Source organism: Delphinapterus leucas, chromosome 13 (assembly GCF_059928025.1).
Source record: "Delphinapterus leucas isolate spDelLeu-1000000601 "Yukka" chromosome 13, BTC_Dleu_Yukka2, whole genome shotgun sequence".
Taxonomy (NCBI): domain Eukaryota; kingdom Metazoa; phylum Chordata; class Mammalia; order Artiodactyla; family Monodontidae; genus Delphinapterus; species Delphinapterus leucas.
In genome coordinates this window covers 43,092,133-43,111,598 of record NC_143141.1, presented here as the reverse complement: position 1 = coordinate 43,111,598, position 19,466 = coordinate 43,092,133, and the positions used below count along the sequence as shown (strand labels likewise).

At 33.6% G+C, this 19,466-nt stretch overlaps 1 protein-coding gene across 15 annotated transcripts in view; it reads right to left on the bottom strand.

Moving 5' to 3' along the window:
* USP34 (ubiquitin specific peptidase 34) overlaps positions 1-19,466 on the bottom strand; it is a 231,411-nt gene that overhangs the window by 73,842 nt on the left and 138,103 nt on the right. For all 15 annotated transcript variants that reach the window (XM_089923127.1, XM_022597181.3, XM_089923126.1 and 12 more), the window contains 8 exons: positions 14,686-14,786; positions 14,267-14,476; positions 10,937-11,062; positions 9,607-9,729; positions 9,395-9,478; positions 8,784-8,870; positions 3,702-3,902; positions 1,074-1,156 (listed from right to left, as the gene is read on the bottom strand). In XM_089923127.1, the coding sequence (XP_089779253.1) occupies positions 1,074-1,156; positions 3,702-3,902; positions 8,784-8,870; positions 9,395-9,478; positions 9,607-9,729; positions 10,937-11,062; positions 14,267-14,476; positions 14,686-14,786 (1,015 nt within the window). The remainder of the gene's footprint in view (positions 1-1,073; positions 1,157-3,701; positions 3,903-8,783; positions 8,871-9,394; positions 9,479-9,606; positions 9,730-10,936; positions 11,063-14,266; positions 14,477-14,685; positions 14,787-19,466) is intronic.

Sequence of the window (19,466 nt, the reverse complement as noted above, 5' to 3'; positions counted from 1 at the left end):
CATGAACAAACTTGAAGATGTCAACTAAGGTATAATTTGAGCAAAGTGAATAGTAACAGTAATGAATTACACTGAATGAAAAACATCCAAATTGATACTAACTAAATAAAATGAAGAGAAAGCTCTTCGTCACGACAGAATGTCAACTAATAAACATAAAATGAATGGTAAGAGTTAGAAAATCACTAGTTTGCAAACATTATACTAATATTTAATTCAGGCAAGAATCATCACTGAATGCTAAAAGTAAATGAATAAGTTTTATGAGAAGCAGGAAATTTAAACAGTTGCAAATTATCTTCCCATAGGTTACTTTTAATTAGAAAAATCAGAAATTTCATTGTAGAGAAACCTGGAGGAAACCAGATTAACTGATCAAAATTAATATCGCTAATAATAGGACAAACTGATATCACTGGGATGTACTGGGAAAGATACGTTACTTATGGAGTATTCCTGCTAAAATGTATAGTCTGAATCTGATTGTGAGGAACAATCAGGAAAACCTAAATTAAAAGGCTTTATAAAAGAATTGGCTTGTGATACTCAGAAATGTCTGTATCATGAAAGAAAGGCTAAGAAAGTATCCCCAATTAAAGGAAATGGAAGAAATATGACTACCAAATGCAGTACGTGATCCTGGACGAGGAAAACAGTTGCTATAAAAATATTAATGGGACAATTTGAGTATGGACTATATGTTAGATAATATTATATCAATGTTAAGTTTTCTAAATTTGAGTATCTTACTATAGTTGTTAGGAAATTGTCCTTGGACTTAGGAGATACACATCAAACTATTTATCAGTAAGTGATCATAATGTCTGAACTCTTACAAGATTCAGGATATGTAAATAAACGTGTGCTTGGGGACACCCACAGAAAATGCGTGCTCATGATCATTCGATAAAAACTGGCAAAATGTTGATAACAATATGCAAATCCACATGAATGATATGAGAGTTCACTAAAACACCCTAACAATTTTTCTGTTAGGTTTCAAATTAAAATTTTAAAACACTGTATTCTTACTCTAAATACATACAATCATAAATTATGTAAAAACTTCATACCTAGGAGCCAGATTATCATACGTATAAGCAACAGACATAAGTCGCTGAATCAAACTGGTTCCTTGGACAAGAACAAGAAATACCTTTAAAATAAAAACATTAAAAAAAATCTATAAATACACTAAAACACAGAACTGCGTTTTAAACCAGACTCCAAATTACTTTGATTTTTATTTATAAAAGGATAGGAATATTCTAAAAATGGTTATTGGAAAATACTGTAAAAATATTAAATATTAGAAAACCAGATTTTTATAAAGAAACCTCAGAATAGCAACTTTAAAAAGAAAATATTAAAAATTTAGAAATACACAAGCAAATCCTTTCTATTTGATCCACAGATTATCTGCATGTCACCCAATAGAGTGAGAAAAATATTATGTATTACACAAGTCAGTGGTTTTTTTGGGTGGTAGGTGAAGTAACATTTTTCAGTTTTGAAATAAGAAAAAAAATGTCAAGCAGTGGCAGATTCCTCAACCACCCTGAAATAAACATAGAAAAGCAATATAATATACCATAGATACCAAACATGGATTCCAGATTAAAAACCTTGAGGTTCAACATTTAGTTTGCTAACTTTCAAGCTGTATGACTCTAATAAATACTGAATTTCTAGGTTCTAGTTCTTCATCTATATAGTGGATAAAAATATTTGCTAACTTAATAAAGAACTACTGAATCCCTTCTGCAGGTCAGAACCCATTCTGGGCACTAGTTTTATAAAAGCACTGTTCCCATCCTGGGGAAGTTAGTCCAGTGCAGCAGAAAACATCAAAAGCACTGTAACACAATTATATGCAATGTGCCAAATGAGCAACAGAAGGGAGCAGCAACTAAACCTGTGCCTGGCAAAATAAGAAGAGTTTTAAGAAAAGCTATATTTAGGCTGGAATTGGAAGTTCAATTTGGATTCTGAACCTTCTAAAAGGTATTAAAGGAGAACAAACGAAATAATGAATGATAGTAAATTATTAAAAGAATTAGTGTTCTTCCTTACTAGTGGATGACTTTGTCTCCAGAATTAGGGTAACAAAAATTTCCCCCCAAATAGCTTAGATATATCTTCTAAGCTCTAATTAAATATTATGATAAACAAATGAAAAATATATATATTGCATGCTCTTTTTCTAAACTATAAAAATGTAACATTGGCATACGCATAAGAAAAAATGTGCACATAAAAAGATTAACACATAGAGCTATTAATGGTAGTGACCTATATGACTTTGGGGAAGGTTCACTTGTATATTCTTTTTGGCCACGCCACAGCTTGCGGGACCTTAGCTCCCTGACCAGGGATCGAACCTGGGCCCTCGGCAATGAAAGCGCAGAGTCCTGACCACTGGACTGCCAAAGAATTCCCTCACTTGTACATTCTAAATTGTTTTCAGTAATTATGTACTTGCATAAATTTGTTAAAAAAAAAAACTAGCCAATTATTTTAAAATGCCATATATGAGTATGTGTATTTTATTTCTCTATCAGTAACAACTCATTACTGTGGTGTTTCTGGAGCAGGTATGAGGTAAGCTGCTGTCCTCAAATGGTTACAAAATGAAGAAGCGATTAAGTAAAAACTCATCTTCATCTCTCCCCAGTTCCCAGTTCACTAACAGAGACACTGGAAGGGCAAATATTTGATCACATGAATAACAGAATCCACAGCCAAAAAGAATTTTAATTTTATTGCTGGATGCATTGGTTATTGTGCCATTTTCGTTTGGCTCTAAACCTACCATACTATGTACTGATACTTGCTCTGTGACACTAGGGTTGGTACATTATAAACTAAATTTCTCCTCTGCCAGCTGGCTTTCTATTGGGTTTGTCAACGTGGGATACTAGAGAGATTACTTCCTTGCTTTTTCTTTCTTTCTTTTTTTTTTTGTTTGTTTTGGCCGCACCATGCGGCTCGTGGGATCTTAGTCCCTGACCAGGGATTGAACCCAGGCCCTTGGCAGTGAAAGCGTGGAGCCCTAACAACTTGACAGCCAGGGAATTTCCCCTGCTTTTTCTGTTAACATTGTTCCATAAGTATTTTAACCAGAAGAGGCAAATGATTTCAGAAGCAGTAACAGAACCACTTCCTCGGAGGCCTAAACTCCAGTTCAACAGGATCCCTCCCATAAGCTTCTCATTCCTGATAACCACAACCTTTTACATATATTCCTCAAACCCTAGGGGTGGTGAATGGCTACTTGCCCGCATTACCTCAACATTCCATTTTTCATTTTTAGCCCTCCAACACATATGTGTAAAACCAGTTCTCAATTTTAAATTTACTCTGTTGAAATACCTAGTGTGGTTTGTTTTCCTGAATGGACCCTGATACACTCAGTATAAAAATTACTGAGACCAACTAATGAACTCAATCCTACAGTTAGATAACATTAAAATGGCACAAAATTAATGCACTCCTGCATTTTGGATGATGAACTGAAAAGTATTACTGCTTCGTAATTTCTACTGCTTTAAAATGAAGGCATTGCTTCTGCTGTTAGGTCATACTGTGGTAATCTAGGATAGCATCTCATAGACATTATTCATTTTGTAAAAACAAAAATATACAAGCTCTCTTAGAAGACAAATAAAATTTATTACTACATGGTGACTTTTGTACTTTACCTCTGTTAATCTTGGTATATGAAGACCCTTGGCATGATCACCAGCAGCCTTTCTCGATTTCCCAGGCCATGTTCTTTTCCTATGGCTTTCTGCTATACCAGACCAGGCAAAGACATCATGATAAGCTAAATCCAAATCGGATGGATCTACTGCAAACTGGCATATTAACTTCAGCAAGCAAGCAAGACAGTCTAGCTGCCACTGTGGATAAGAAGAAAATATCATTTTTGCATTTCTATCATGAAAGAATCATACAAATATATGTAACAGAGATATACAGGATTTAAAAAAATATTGCTCGCAATGTACAATTTTAAAAATTATTAAAATAATAATAAAGATATTTACCTACAAAATCAGCATTGAGAGCAAAAATACTGGAAGCTGTCTCTCCACCTAAGTGGCATATACTCTGCTTTTTGGGAGTGAAAGCAATTCTCAATAATTCTAGAAAATTATTCAACTGAAAAATCTGCACTGTATATATGTATATTTAAAATAAAACAAGCATTTCATCAGTAAAATACTGTTTAGTATGAAAAGTAAAATTTCTGATTTAAAGCTCTACTTTTTTTAAAATAAAGCAGTTCCTTCAAATAAATTAATAAGAATATCACCTATGTATGAGAGCTTCAGAGCTTTCCCTTCAATGGTCCTTGTTCTCCTCTTTTCCTAATACCACTACTAAGTGTTATAACTATACCAATATGCCAAGAAACATAGCAATACTATATAATTGATTTTTAAGAAAAGTACCAGGAAATTTCAGTGAGAAAAAAAGTCTTTTCAACAAACAGTGCTAGAAAAATTGGAGAGCCATATGGAAAAAATAAAATAAAACCTCAACCTCACTCTACATATACAAAAGTTAATTCAAAATATAACACAGACCTAAATGTAAAAGATAACTATAAAACTTACAGAAGAACACACAGGAGAAAATCTCTGTGACCTTGGAAAAATGACTTCTTAGCTAGGATATAAACTTTGTTAAAATTTAAAACTTCTCTGCTTAAAAGATACTGTAAATATAAAGAAAAAGCAAGCTACACATTGAATGCAAATATTCCTAATACATATACCTGACCAAAAAACTTGTCCAACTGATTAAGGAAAAAAGTCTTATAGCTCTTTACAAAGAAAAAAAAAAAACAGGGGGCTTCCCTGGTGGCAGAGTGGTTAAGAATCCACCTGCCAATGCAGGGGACACGGGTTCAATCCCTGGTCCGGGAAGATCCCACGTGCCACAGAGCAACTAAGCCCGTGTGCTACAACTACTGAGCCTGTGTGTACAACTACTGAAGCCCACACGCCTAGAGCCTGTGCTCCGCAACAAGAGAAGCCACCACAATGAGAAGCCCGTGCACCACAACGAACAGTAGACCCTGCTTGCCGCAACTAGAGAAAGCCCACGCACAGCAACGAAGACCCAACACAGCCAAAAATAAAATAAATGAAAAGAAAAAAACCCAAAGAAACAAAAGCAAACAAATCAAAACAAAAACCCCCAGGATATAAAGACACTTCACAAAAGAAGATAAAAAACATGGTCAATATGAAACTTATGGAATATAATGAAAGCAATGCTAATGGGGAATTTATAAATGTAAATGTTTACATTAAAAAAAAAGAAAAATTCTTATCAACAATCTAACTTTACAGCTTAATGAACTAGAAAAAGAAGACAAACTAAACCTGAAGCTAGTAGTAGAAAGAAGGAAATAATAAAGATCAGAGCAGAGGTAAACAAAACAGGGAATAGAAAAACCTAGAGAAAAATCAGTGAAAATCAAAGCTGGTTATTCGAAAAGAACGAAATTGACAAACTTTTAGCTAGAAGGACTAACAAAAAATAAAAGTCAAATTACTAAAATCAAAGTAGGAACATTTCAACTAATTCTAGAGATAAAAAGGATTGTAAGAGAGTACTATGAACAACTGCTGTATGCCCCAAAACTGGATACCTTACATGAAATGAACAAATTCCTAGAAACACAAAACTTACCAGGACTCAATCACAAAGAAATAGAAAATCTGAACAGACTTATAATTAGTGAGGAGATAGTTATCAAAAATCTCCCAAAAAAGAAAAGTTCTGGACCTGACAGCTTCACTAGTAAATTCTAACAAACGTTTAAAGAAGAACTAATACCAACGATCCTCAAACTCTTCCAAAAAACTGAAGAGGGAACTTCCCAACTCATTCGATGAAGTGAGCATTAACCCTGATACCAAAGCCAGACAAAAGACACTGTCCCCAACAAAATATTAGCAAACAATTCAGCAACATATTAAAAGGATTATACACCATGACCAAGTGGGATTTATTGTTAGAATGCAAGGATGGTTCCACATAGCAATGATCAATGTAAATACTCCAGATTAACAAAATGAAGGAAAAGACTACATCATCTCAATTAATGCAGAAAAAGCATCTGACAAAATTCAACACACTTTCATGATAAAAATACTCAACAAAATAGGAACAGAAGGAAACTACCACAGCATAATAAAAGCCATATATGAAAAATCCATAGTGAAAATCATACTCAATGGTGAAAGACTGAAAGCTTTTCCTCTAAGATCAGGAACAAGGCAAGGACACCTGCTTTCACCACTTCTATTCAACACAGTAATGGAGGCTTTGGCCTGAGCAATACACCAGAAAAATAAAAGGCATCAAAATTGGAAAGAAAGAAGTAAATTTATCTGTTTTTGATGTAGAAAACTGTAAAGACTCCATATAAAGGTTCTTAAAACTAGTAAATAATTTCAGCAAAGTAGGATACAAAGTCAACATACAGAATTCAGTTGCATTCCTATACGTGAACAATGAACAATATGAAAGGGAAATTAAAAAAACAATTCCATTTACAATAGCATCAAAAAGAATAAAATACTTAGGAATGAACTTAACGAAGGAGCTTAAAGACTTCTACAATGAAAGCTACAAAAAACTGTTCCAAGAAATTAAAGACAAATAAATGGAAACACATCCCGTGTTCACGGACTGGAAGACTTATTAAAATATCAATACTACCTAAAGTGACCTACAGATTCAATGCAATCCCTAACAAAATCCTAATGATGTTTTTTGCAGAAACAGAAAAATCCATTCTAAAATTCACAAGGAATCTCAAGGGACTCCAAATAGACAAACAATCTTACAAGAAAAGAACAAAACTGGAAGACTCACATTTTCTGATTTCAAAACTTACTACAAAGCTACAGTAATCAATACAGTGTAGTACTGGCATAAAGATAGACAAAAAAATAAAAGGAATGGAATAGAGAGCCTGAAAATAAACCCTCACGAAAATGTTCAAACGATTTTTGAAAAGAGTACCAAGACCATTCACTGTGGGGAAAAGGAGTCTTTTCAAGAAAATATGCTGGGAAACCTGGATCTCCACATGCAAAAGAATGAAGTTGAACCCTTACCTAACACCATATACAACAATTAACTCAAAATGAATCAAGGATCTAAATATAAGACCTAAAACAATAAATCTCTTGGAAGAAAACACAGAACAAAAGTGCCATGACACTGTATTTGGCAATGATTTCTTGGATAGTACACCAAAGGCTTAGGTAACAAAAGAAAAAATGGACAAATTGAACTTCATGAAAATCTTGAAATTTTGTTCATCATGTAAGAGTATCCACAGTACCCTATAATATATTGAGAGATACATTATAAATATGGGATCTCAGTTGACTTGAAAGCCATCTGTGTTGCCAGGCTACAATGTGTCCCATGTAGCAGTAAATTTTTCTTAATACTTCATAAAAGTGTCCACAATTTTAAAGGAAACAAAGAGAGAAAATCTTTAGCATATGATTACCTGTAAACTTTATTCAAAGCTAAACTTAGAGCAGTTTATAAACAAAAGTCCTATAAACGACACACAACTAACTACTCATTAAAGATTTTAAATTCTCCCACTTTGCCAAAGAACTAAAAGGCACCTTATAATTCTGAGAGATCACTGAGACAACAAAGACACAACAATAAAACACAACAGACATTTGAGTTCTAAGAGACAGAAAACAGTTACTGTAGTAGAGGTATCTATTCTAAAAAGGAAAATATCTGTAGCAAAATATATAAAATAAAAATGGCAAAAAGTATTGAAAGCAATGATAAGATTAACAAAATCTTGGTAGATAGTAATATGCTTAAATGTATTTTCTTTCATTAATATCTTGGATGTAACAGCATTTGACAGTAAATCAAGAATATCTGACTCCTAGGTTCTAAAATAATTCTAAAAAGCAAGTACTAAGAAATTTAAATGCAATGTTTGATAATGCTATTCTGCTTTGCTGGAGGTCAGGAAATGAGCATCCTTTCCATTTAATACAAAACTGGATTACACAGTTTGGTCCAGCATTATGAATTTTTAAATATTCCATAATTTTATTTTCCTAACATTATAGGACAGTGCTTTGTCAAGTTAACAGTGATAAAGTACCATTTTCTAAAACTTCCATTTTGTTAAGGATCAAAAATTTTGTAAAATACTATTAAAAAAAACACTGCGGCAATGTCCACTTGCTATAAAAATTTCTAAAGGCTTATTTACTCTAAAGGCTTATTTACTCTCAAGTCCTGTACCTTTTTCATTGCCGACTAGTCACAAATGGTCTGGAAATACATTTTTCAGTAGTGTTGCTTAAAGGAAGAAATGGTCAAAACAAAATGAAACAAAGAAAAAGGATGTTTTCAAAAAAATGAAGACATAAAACGAAGTTTTTCTTAAAAAGCATCCAAATTTTAAGACTATATAAATATTAATATATAGTTTACCAAACTAATGGAAAAATGTTCATGAATTACCTATAGTTCAGAGTCATTAATATTATCACTTAAATTTTTTTAACTGAGTTGACATGGAGAACTCTTATTGCATAATTAGTTTATCAGATTCCTTATTTTTTCTTAAATTTATTTCTACTGTACTCCACACTTTCCTTTACTACAATAAAGTTTGCAGCAAACGTTACACTTGCCTATGGTTCATGGAAGTGACTCACTGGGGTAACTACTGTAACTTGTTGAAAATGTGAATTTTCACTTACCACAGTCCAGGATTCCTGCTCTTTTGGCTCTAGAATTCCAGAATTAAAAATTTCTAATAACTGTTGAAGCCCTCCAGCAGCAACAAACTGTAAGCAATTGTGAGAGTAATGGTAAGAGGAAAGAGTTACATAATGTAGTAAAGATCTGCTTTTTGATTCAGTAACTGGGTGTGTGTATATGTCTGTGTGTGTAAGTAAAATATTATATATCTTTCATATAAGAAATTATTCTTTGATTAAATAACCAATATATAACGTCTATACAATAAAGTAACAGCAAACAACTAATTTTCAAGAATTTTTTTTAAAGATTCTTATAAAAATCTATATACATATCTTTGTATTCCATTAACTATTTAATCCCAGGCACTGGGATGTCGTAACACAGTATTCCAATGAAGGAGAAAAAATAATAAGTGCTAAAAATAGGAGCACCAAAGCATTAAATAATCTCAGTTTATTTATTACTGTGATTAGAGTAATACATAATTTTTAAACTATGCTTTATTTAAATGGTAAGTTAGTTTAAAACAATAATTATGGTAACTTCTTCTGGAAAATTAGAGATGAATTATTTTTACCAATACACTGCAAAACATATATGATCAAACCTTGCAACTCCAGGAATTTTTACTATTTTCCACTTGATCCTCACTTGAATCATCTGAATCTGGATAAAGATCACTATAACTTCCCTGTGGGAATGGCAAAAATAAATAAATAAATAAGGAAGGGTGGCAGGAGAATTAAAAGATAACGTACTCTGGAATTTTGCTCCAAAGAGAAAACAAATGTTTAATGATAATAATGGAAAAGCAATTACCGTTGACTCTCTTCTTATTCTTCTGTTAGGTTTTCCCAGTGCTTCAATAATTTCCAGGGCATATAATAGCTTGTGAGCACTCTTAATTTTGAGCAGTTCTTTCCAATTAAGTCCATCATTACACTTAAATTAAAAATAGAAACACAGGTTTCTCCAACCAACTTACCAAGAGACCCCCCCCCACCAAAAAAAAAACTAAAGAAAATGACACTATATAAAAACTCAAATATTACATATATATTGAAATATGTTCAAACAAGTGAAGACCAATTATATAATTGGTACTAATCATATGCTTAAAACACCAATTATTCATTAAATTTTGTTAAAATTAATACACAACAGCAGCATAGGAAAAAACTATGTTAACCTCCACAACAGTTGAGGTAATTTGCCATCTTCCCAATGAAAAACACATTGCAGCATAACTGAATGTGTGAACTTTTAAGGATACAGAAGCAGTACAGTGTGTATTTAATATTTACGTGACACCTACTCATTTAAAAAGTCATATACAAATACATAAACTTTAAAATATTGTTCTTTTCTACTCGCAATTTATAAAGTGTTATTCACACTTATTGTGTATCCTTTGACAACGATATTATTATTATTAGAGCTACAAAGAGTCATCAACCACCATTTTCTAGGCCCATCTTCTTCACTTCCAAGTCATTTGAAATACAAGACCCTGAGAAATCACATAACAACGTCCCAAATCATAGATAACATTAGCATAACATTAGGACATTGTTTTTCCATGAGTCCTATAGGTGTTCTGTTGGTATCCCCACTAAGTAACTCCTTATTATATAGCTTTTAAAAATAATCTTTAATTTTAACAGACATCTTTACAAAGATATATGACACTTAATACATGTGAGGTCATGCCTCTGGGAATATTAATACATATTAAATTTCTTTGACTCCTTTTTTCTCTATTTCTACCAGTTGACTTGTATAAGCAGCCAAAACAAGCCCTGAAGCAATGTCATTAAATCACAGGGTATTTTCTCTAAATGTTACTTTTTGTTGTCAAAAACAAAGCAATATTCAGAACATTAAGTAATATGAAAAAACACTAATATAAAGGCAAATTCACTGTTTTCTAAAGATAATTTTAGAGAAAATCCTTGCCTTGTATTTAGCCCATATTATTCAATCTCACTAATAATTAAATATATGAACATTAAAATGAACTGGCACTTTTTACCTATTAAATGGGAAAATTTTACTGAGGTTACCAGTCAACAAGCACTCTCATACACTACCAGTAGGAATGTAAACTGGTACCATCCTCCAGGGAAGTAAAAATATTTTGTGGACTTACCTGTTCATCTGAGATATTCTGGAATGCCATCAACATGTTAGGACATGTAGGAAGAAGCATCAGTAGCTCCCATACACGCCTAGAGAGGTTTTCTGCATGAAGATGAAGTTCTTCACATCTTAAGCTCTATACAAATAAGAGGAACTGCTTATCAAGACAGATCAGTTTTTTGAAACATCTAAACTTAAGTTTGATCTGCATAAAATCACTAATTATCATATTTGATAATATTTTTAAATCTTACTTTAAAAGTGAGAATAAAGCATTTGTTACACAGTAAATAAATTTATTCAATAAATTAAGTTATGTCAAAGTAGTGGTTTTTCAACTTGTTACTGAACACTTTTCTGGGAAAAAGTGATCTGCAAGTCTGGCCACTTTCCTCAGAAAAACTTTTCAAACAAAAGTGAAAATGTCTGTTTTATAAAGCCATCAAGTAAATTTCAATAAGACTATCATCTATTTCTTCCCTGCAGGTCACTATTCTAAGAATGACAAAGACCTGGAAAATTAAATCCCTCACCTTACATTTGGGAAAAGAGTACACCTGTTTCTCTTATTTCGCTAATCCATGCCTTCCTTATATTCCAGTCTCAGACAAGCAGAGATTAAGAGAAAAGCAAACAATTTTAAAGAACCTACTTTTTTCCATTATCGTTTGTTAAATTTGAACTCTCTAAGGTACTGAGATAACAGTAAGCTAAAGAATATTACAGAAGGTATGTAAGAAATAGGCAAGCTTCTTTCTTTTTTTTTTTTAATTAAAGCACAACCCCAAGAGGTAAACAAGCAGCAAAAGCTAAAGCAGCAAAAGTTCTGGAATGTTCCAAAGTATGAATTTGTATAGTATTATTCTACTACTAGCTGTTGTCATAATGATTCTGAGGTATTATACAGTATAAGAGATGCCAAAGGAATCTTCTTACACATCTACAAAAAGTAATTTCGTTCTTTTTGTACAATGGTATAAAGCTAATATAATTTGAAGGCAAGAGAATTTTAGAGACAGGAGTTTCAAAGTAAACTTTGCTTTTCACAGCCCTGATGAAGAAAGAGAAGCAACCCAAGTAACACTTCTAGTTTATTTGGGGACAAGGCACTGAGAGTTCTTTAGTAAAATAAAATTCATTCCTTTGTAAACATCCAGTTTAAAAAAGAGAAGGTGGGGAGAGAGGGAGGAAAGGAGGAAGGGACTGAACACTGTGCAAAAAATTATTTGAAGAAAAAAAAATCTCCCAGGTGTACAAGACTATGTTCTACATTATGACTGAAAGGCCCTACAATATGGGTCATACACAGTGGAGATCCTTTATTCTTCTGGTAATCCTCTTCAAGACTGAACCGGTCTTGTTCAACAAAGAAACCCCACACCACCAATGGCATACTTGTCACCAAGTTCAATAATATAACTGCCCCAAAATGAATGCTTTCTCTCTGGTTTAGGCCTCACATGGACAATTACAATGACCTATTAACTGGCTCTTGTACCCCTGGTCTTTGTTTTCTCTAATATAATCCTCCACACTAATACCGAAACTTTGTTTCTGAAAGTCCAAAAAAGATCTCATTTTGTTGTTTTAAAATCTTCCATGATAACAGCCATCTATTTTACTAAGAATAAAAACCTCTTAAGGTCCTTTGTGGTATAGGTTACAATCTCCCTTTCTGTCCTTATATTTGAATTACATCATACTCACACTCCCAATTTTTCAATCATGCCATTCACTTTTCTGTGACTCTGTAATGCTTCTCTTCCTTCTTTTATCAGCAGTTGGACCCAATTTAAATAACTCCTCTTTTACAGAAATCTTCCCCAAATTTTTGTTTACTGCTTATGTTCCCATAACACACTGTGTAGAACACTAGCACCCTCCTGGAAAACTGGGAAATTCTTATAATTATCTTTCTCTCTTTTAAACTGGCAATACACTGCTGACATAAAGTAAAAGGTTATTAAGTATTTATGGCATAAAATTTAACAGGTGAGGAAATGAAGGTTTATGGACATCTATTATTGATTATTCTGCTTGAACAAAAAGGGGATTTCTTAGGAATTTAAGAATGTGCCACCACAAAAGAAACCAGGTTATGGGGAACAGATGACTCAATTTGGTCATTCATGACCAAACACATTCTGGAAACATAGAAAGAAGCCACTTAACATTGTTGGGAAAGAGAGAACAGTTAGCCTAACATAAGGAAAGTCATAAAAGCACCACTATTTTATTTGCCACTCAGTCTCAAAATAATGATTCTTCCAAGAAAGATGGTGCCCTGAAATAGAATGGTGGCAGTGGAAATAAATTAAGTGGACAACAGGTCAAAACAACATTACTTGTGGTAGATTGGATCAGAAGTAGGGATAGACTCGGGTTCAGGAAGAAGAAAAACAAAGATGGCATCCAGGTTTCTGGCCTGAGCAACTGGGTGGATTCCAGTTGAATGAAGAAGAATGGATGCCTATGGGACATCAAGTGGAAGCATCAAGTAAACAACTGGATATATGAGTTTGGAACTCAGAAAAGAGGTTTGGTCTGCAGAACTAAGTTTGTGAGTCATCACTAAAAAGATGTTATTTAAAGTCAATTCTTCCTTGGACTACTACATTAGGTTCCTTACTGTTTTTTCTATTCTTGCCAAACAAACCTATTACCTTTAAGTCAAAAATCGAAACATATGTCTCTCTCTCTGCTTAAAATACTTCAATGCTGTCCACTTTACTTTGAGTGAACTGGAAATAGCCTGCCATGGCCAGTTTGACTCTGTTCATCTTTTCATTTCATTCCTCTCATTTTACTCTCCCACTACCTTCCACCATCTACTTACCAGCTCCCAAACAATTCCCAGACCTGCCTAACTCCTTCTTATATCAAGGGCTTCAGGAATCAGTTTACTTTATCCAGATCATTCCTCATCCACTTCATTTAGTAGGCTCCTTTTCACCCTGCAAGCTCAGATTTATATGGTCTCCCTCAGAGAAACCTTCCTTGACCAAATAAAATATAAACAGTCTGTCTATCACCAGTCCTTAATAATGGCAAGTCATAGCAACTATCTCTACCTGAAACTATTTATCTGTTAGTTTACTTGAAACTATCTGTTAGGCATGTCAATTACCTGTCTTCCCCACTGGATTCAATGAAGGCTGAAACTGTGTCTATTTTGATCCTTGTGAACCGCACGCCTGGGATATATTAGGTACTTAAATAGTTAATGAATTAATAAACTGATTCCTTGGTTTTATTGCTTTTAAGAGATTACTGAGAAAATTATTTTCCACTCAACAGAAAGACAAAACAAGATTTTGTGAAAATGAAATGATATAGTCACCTCACTATCTTCAACTGCCATTTTTCCTGAGGGTGGTTTAAATGATGCAAGCATCTCTAATAAATCAAAAAGAGTAGTTAAATGAGGTTCTTGTAAAAGCAAAAGCATCGGAATGTTGTCCTTCTGAGGGGGTGGTAGGCAAGATGCTGGCAGCTGAACACCTTCCCCTTTCCGTTCTCTCCTTGGTGCACCCAAAGATACAAATACCATCTATAAAAACAGGAGCAACAGGGGGGAAAAAATCAACACATAATTAGACATATCAAGTTTTTGGTTTAATAAATCTGTGAGGTAGGAAATAACTTCCCTTACAATTTTAACAAAAGCAGTAAGAACTGTTTTTGAACTGTATCTTCAACTAAACAACTATTGACTATAAGTCAACAGATGATTAAAACTCAAATCACATTTACGCGTACCTGCATGTCCTTAAAACCAAGCTCATGAAGTGCTTTCTCATCATAATCTGTTGTTAATTCATGTCCAGATGAAATCATCCTGACTGGTCCCATAAGGCCTCCTTAAAAACAGAAAACATAAGTGAACTTTTTTATAAGAGTTAACTTACTTGCCAACATGAATATACAGTTATAGCAATTAATTCCACTGGACATTAAGCTTAAATAGAATTCTTGAGTGCAGAAGAAACAGGTCCAAGCATACTTCTTATATTATTTTCTGTTGTCTGATGTTAGCCTTAGGCAGTAAAAATTACAAGAAAATCCTCCTTTAGCACCACTCTAATAAGATCAATTCCTGCTTGCTTAATAATATGAAAATTTTTACAAGTAAAAAACACTACAGAGCTTTCTGGGAACCTACAGCTTTTCCCCTTAGCAATACATGCAGGAGAAACAGATTCATTAATGCCTTAGTTCACAAGTAACCAGCATGTATTTATAATGATCGAGTTTTCTCTTCCCTGTTACTACCTATCAACACAAAATAAAATAGATTATATGGCAGAAAAAAAGTTCTGACAAGAAAAGAAAAAAGATGAGCTACAACATTCTAGATTACAGTAAGCTCAACAAACTCAACAGACTGAGGCAATTCATTTCTAGAATTCATAAGTCCTCTTTGCTTCATTTCCCACCATCGTCCCTACCAAAATATGCTTTAGCCACACAAGCATGTTCTTTCTTGAAAGCATCAAGCATGTTCCCATCCCAAGGTCTAAGATGCTCCTCCCCAGGAATGCACATGGATCATTCCCACAGTTCAAGTCTTTCATCAAATGTGAGCTCTAAAAGGCCTTCCTCCTAACTACTCAATCTAAAAAGCCTCATCTCACTATTAATCCCTTACTCTGCTTTATCTTTCTGTGAAGCACTTATTAGCATCTGATATTATATTTAAGTATCTGTCTCCCCCACTAAAAAAAACCCAACCCAGTTCCACAAAGGCACACATGTATTCCCAGCATTAGAACAGCAGGCATTCAAATTAATTATTGTTTAATCCATGAAAAAAAAATTTTTTAAAGAAAATGCTGGACAGAGGAAGAAAGTTAAGCAAAATGATGAAATATCTGATGAATAATTAAACTCAAATATCGTTAAATTTTATTAACTTAATGTAGGAAAATTCCATTGGATAGGCACTAACCAACTATTTTCAGGAATGAGTGAAGCACGATTACTGCTTTCCACAACAACACATAATGTTTTAAAATTACCTTTTCCCTCCACTCAAGTAAGAAAATTCTACCTGAAAATATTTCAAACACAGGAAAGGAAAATGGGTTCCTCCAGTAAGATTCATTTCAGTATTTTTCCTTAAATATAACTGTTGTGTATGGGACTTCCCTGGTGGTCCAGTGGGCAAGACTCCATGCTCCCAATGCAGGGGGCCCGGTTTGATCCCTGGCTGGGGAACTACAACCCGCATGCGTGCCGCAACTAAGAGTCTGCATGCCGCAACTAAGAGTCTGCATGCCGCAACTAAGACCCGGCGCAGCATGCATAAATAAATAAAATTATATATTAAAAAAATATATAATTGTTGTGTAGCAAAATTGCTAATTGTTGTGTAGCTAAACCTATGTTTTTTTCCCTTGTTATTTCTAAGCCCAGAAACCTTGGCCCTCCCAAAAGTTTGATAAATTTTCAATCCTATATCTTCTGAATTGTCCTAGAGTTTATTGTGTGTATGCACGCGCATGTGTGTATAAAGAATACTTTAAGTTCATCCTGAACATGAGAGAAACAGGGTTTTTCTTTCTGCCCCTAAACCGAACATCTCATAAGACTATTTCTTTGCTATCTATTGTGATTTAATTAACACTCTTTATGAGATAATATTGTAGTTTTTAAATGTATAATAGCTAGTATTGAAATTCATCTATTATCCTTTCAGGTTTTCCTCTCAGAACTTCTGATACTGTTTAGTTTATTCACACAGTTTATTATTCAGAGTAGTTTCATCCAATTTAAAGTAAAAATTCATTCAGATTTAGGTAAAATATATTAAGAAATTAACATGGCATCTCTACAATATTTTATATAGAGATGCTAGGTATAATCACTTATTCAAGTGTTCATTTACATATCTCAAAAATGTTTTATTCTCATATATTCCACAAACACGTCACATTAAGAGTACCCTAACTAGGGACTTCCCTGGTGGCCCAGTGGTTAGGTTCCACCGCTTTCACTGCCACTGCCCTGGGTTCAATCCCTGGTCGGGAGCTAAGATCCCACAAGCCACGTGCAGCAAAACAAACAAACAAGTATCTTATGTTTTTTAAATTGCTACAAAACACTTGATTTCTTTAGTTTCCTATTCATCATTATATTACCCTCAAATTATCACTGAGTTCCCTCTTCTGATAGTAATGTTTTATCCAAATCATTTAAAATTAGTGCTTAAGAAAACATGGGCTACTAGATGAACAGAAACTCTATATTAAACTTTTAACACTTCGGTAGATTTTTGTTAATAAAATTTCTTTTCTATGTTATTGAGATAACCTAATAAATCTATGACTGTTCATCTTTTTACAACAGTGAGATAAAACATCCTTAGTAGTGATGTACTGCTAAGATAATATGGAGTTGATTTGCTTCCCAGTTTGTGAGAGACCCTAAGCATGCACGACTTTGTTACAAAATAGAACTAAGATGGCTAGCAGTTTATCTAGGATTTTGGACTCTATTTGATATGTGAATTAGGCCTACATGTTGTGTACATAACGTATCAACTTTCAATTATAACGGCTGAATTGGTTTTTACAGTTAACTGAGCAGCTTTCTATGTTCTACTACTTTTGAGGATCTTTTTTAACTTAAGAATTGCTTATTCCTTAACAGTTTTCGAAAAAGTTGCTATCTTTAAAAAATTTAGTATCTTTTTTTTTTAATTAATTTATTTTTTGGCTGCGTTGGATCTTCGCTGCTGTGTGCGGGCTTTCTCTAGTTGTGGTGGGAAGGGGCTATTCTTCGTTGTGGTGCATGGGCTTCTCACTGCAGTGGCTTCTCTTGCTGCGGAGCATGGGCTCTAGGGTGCACGGGCTTCAGTAGCTGTGGCATGTGGGCTCAGTAGTTGTGGCTCCTGGGTTCAACAGAGCAGGCTCAGTAGTTGTGGCACACAGGCTTAGCATCCGCGGCATGTGGGGTCTCCCCAGACCAGGGCTCGAACCCGTGTCCCCTGCACTGGCAGGCAGATTCTTAACCACTGCGCCACCAAGGAAGTCCCCCAAAATTTAATATATTAATGCAATGAATGTTTCAAAACAAGAAAAGGAAAAAGAAATCTTAAAAATTCTTAGTTTATGATGATATATTAAACAACACATATCTAATTTTTATCCTCTGAAGCTGCAAAAAAGTAAATTTTAAAAATTTTACAAACATCTGACAGGGAAAAAAAGAGAATAGATAATAGCAAACAAGTTTGCAAGCTGGAAATCAAATGCACTTACAGTTACCATCAAGACCTCAAAAAGATAAATCCTGAACCAGAAACAAATTTATAATCCATAATCTGACTTATACTGATTTGGCACAGGAATAAGATCAACACCTGACAAAGGAGGGAAAGAGAAGAGGGATTGAAGCAGTAGAAAGAGAAGGAAAAGAAAAAGAGAGAAGAAGAAAAAAAGAAAAGGAATAAAGGAAAAGAACAGCACCTCAGTGATCTATGAGGCACTAACAAACAGACTAAGATACATTTAATTAGAAGCCCAGAAATTATGGTGAAGGGTAAGGAAAAAGAAAAAAATATTTGAAAAAATATATAATTGCTAACCTTTTTCAAATTTGATAAATGTTATAAATACACAACAGACCCAAGAAGCTGAACTAAACCCAAGCTGCATAACACAAAAACACAACAAGGCACATTAATAATCAAACTGCTGAAAATCAATGTTAAAGAAAAATCTTTAAAACAAAGCACAGTTAAAAAGACACATTGTATACAAAGGATGAAAGATAAGAAAAACCACAGACTTTTGGTCAGAAACTTTGCAAGCCAAATGATAATGGGAAATTTTTTTATAAAGTCCTGAAAGAAAAAAATTTCTTTACCTAGAATTCTATATCCAGTGAAAATTTCTTTCAAAATTGAAGGCAAAACAAACTTTTTATTCAAACAAAAAAAGCTTGAGAAAATTCATCACCAGATCTGCAACATAAACATTTTTAAGGGAAATTCATTAGAAAGAGGAAGAAAAAAGAAAGCAAATGGAAAATTTTCAATCTATACGTAGGAATAAAGAATGCCAGTGGTAAATATAAGGTTAAAGACGAGATGAGATTAACAGAAAATAATTAGGTAATTAGCTAAACATTCTAATTGAAATGCAGGCACCATCAGTCTGGATTTTTAAAGATTCAACAATTAAGGAAAGAAAAAACCCCAATATTCTCAACAAGATATTTCAACTAAGATAATAGGAGTGCTCTGAGAACACAAAACAGATGTCTGATATTAAAAGCATGACAGCAAAAATGAAAAACTCAAAAGAATTGTAAAATAAAGTTGAGAACATCTCTCAGGAAGTTAACACTCAAAGAAATGAACCATACGAAAGAAAAGATAAGTAAATTAGGAATAGTCCAAGAGATGAAACACGTAGATAAAGAATTTAGAGATAAATGATAAAACAAAACACAGGAAGACTAATTCAAGAAAATTTCCCCGAACCTAAAGATACAACTTGCCAAACTAAAATGGACCTCTCAATATTAAAGTACCC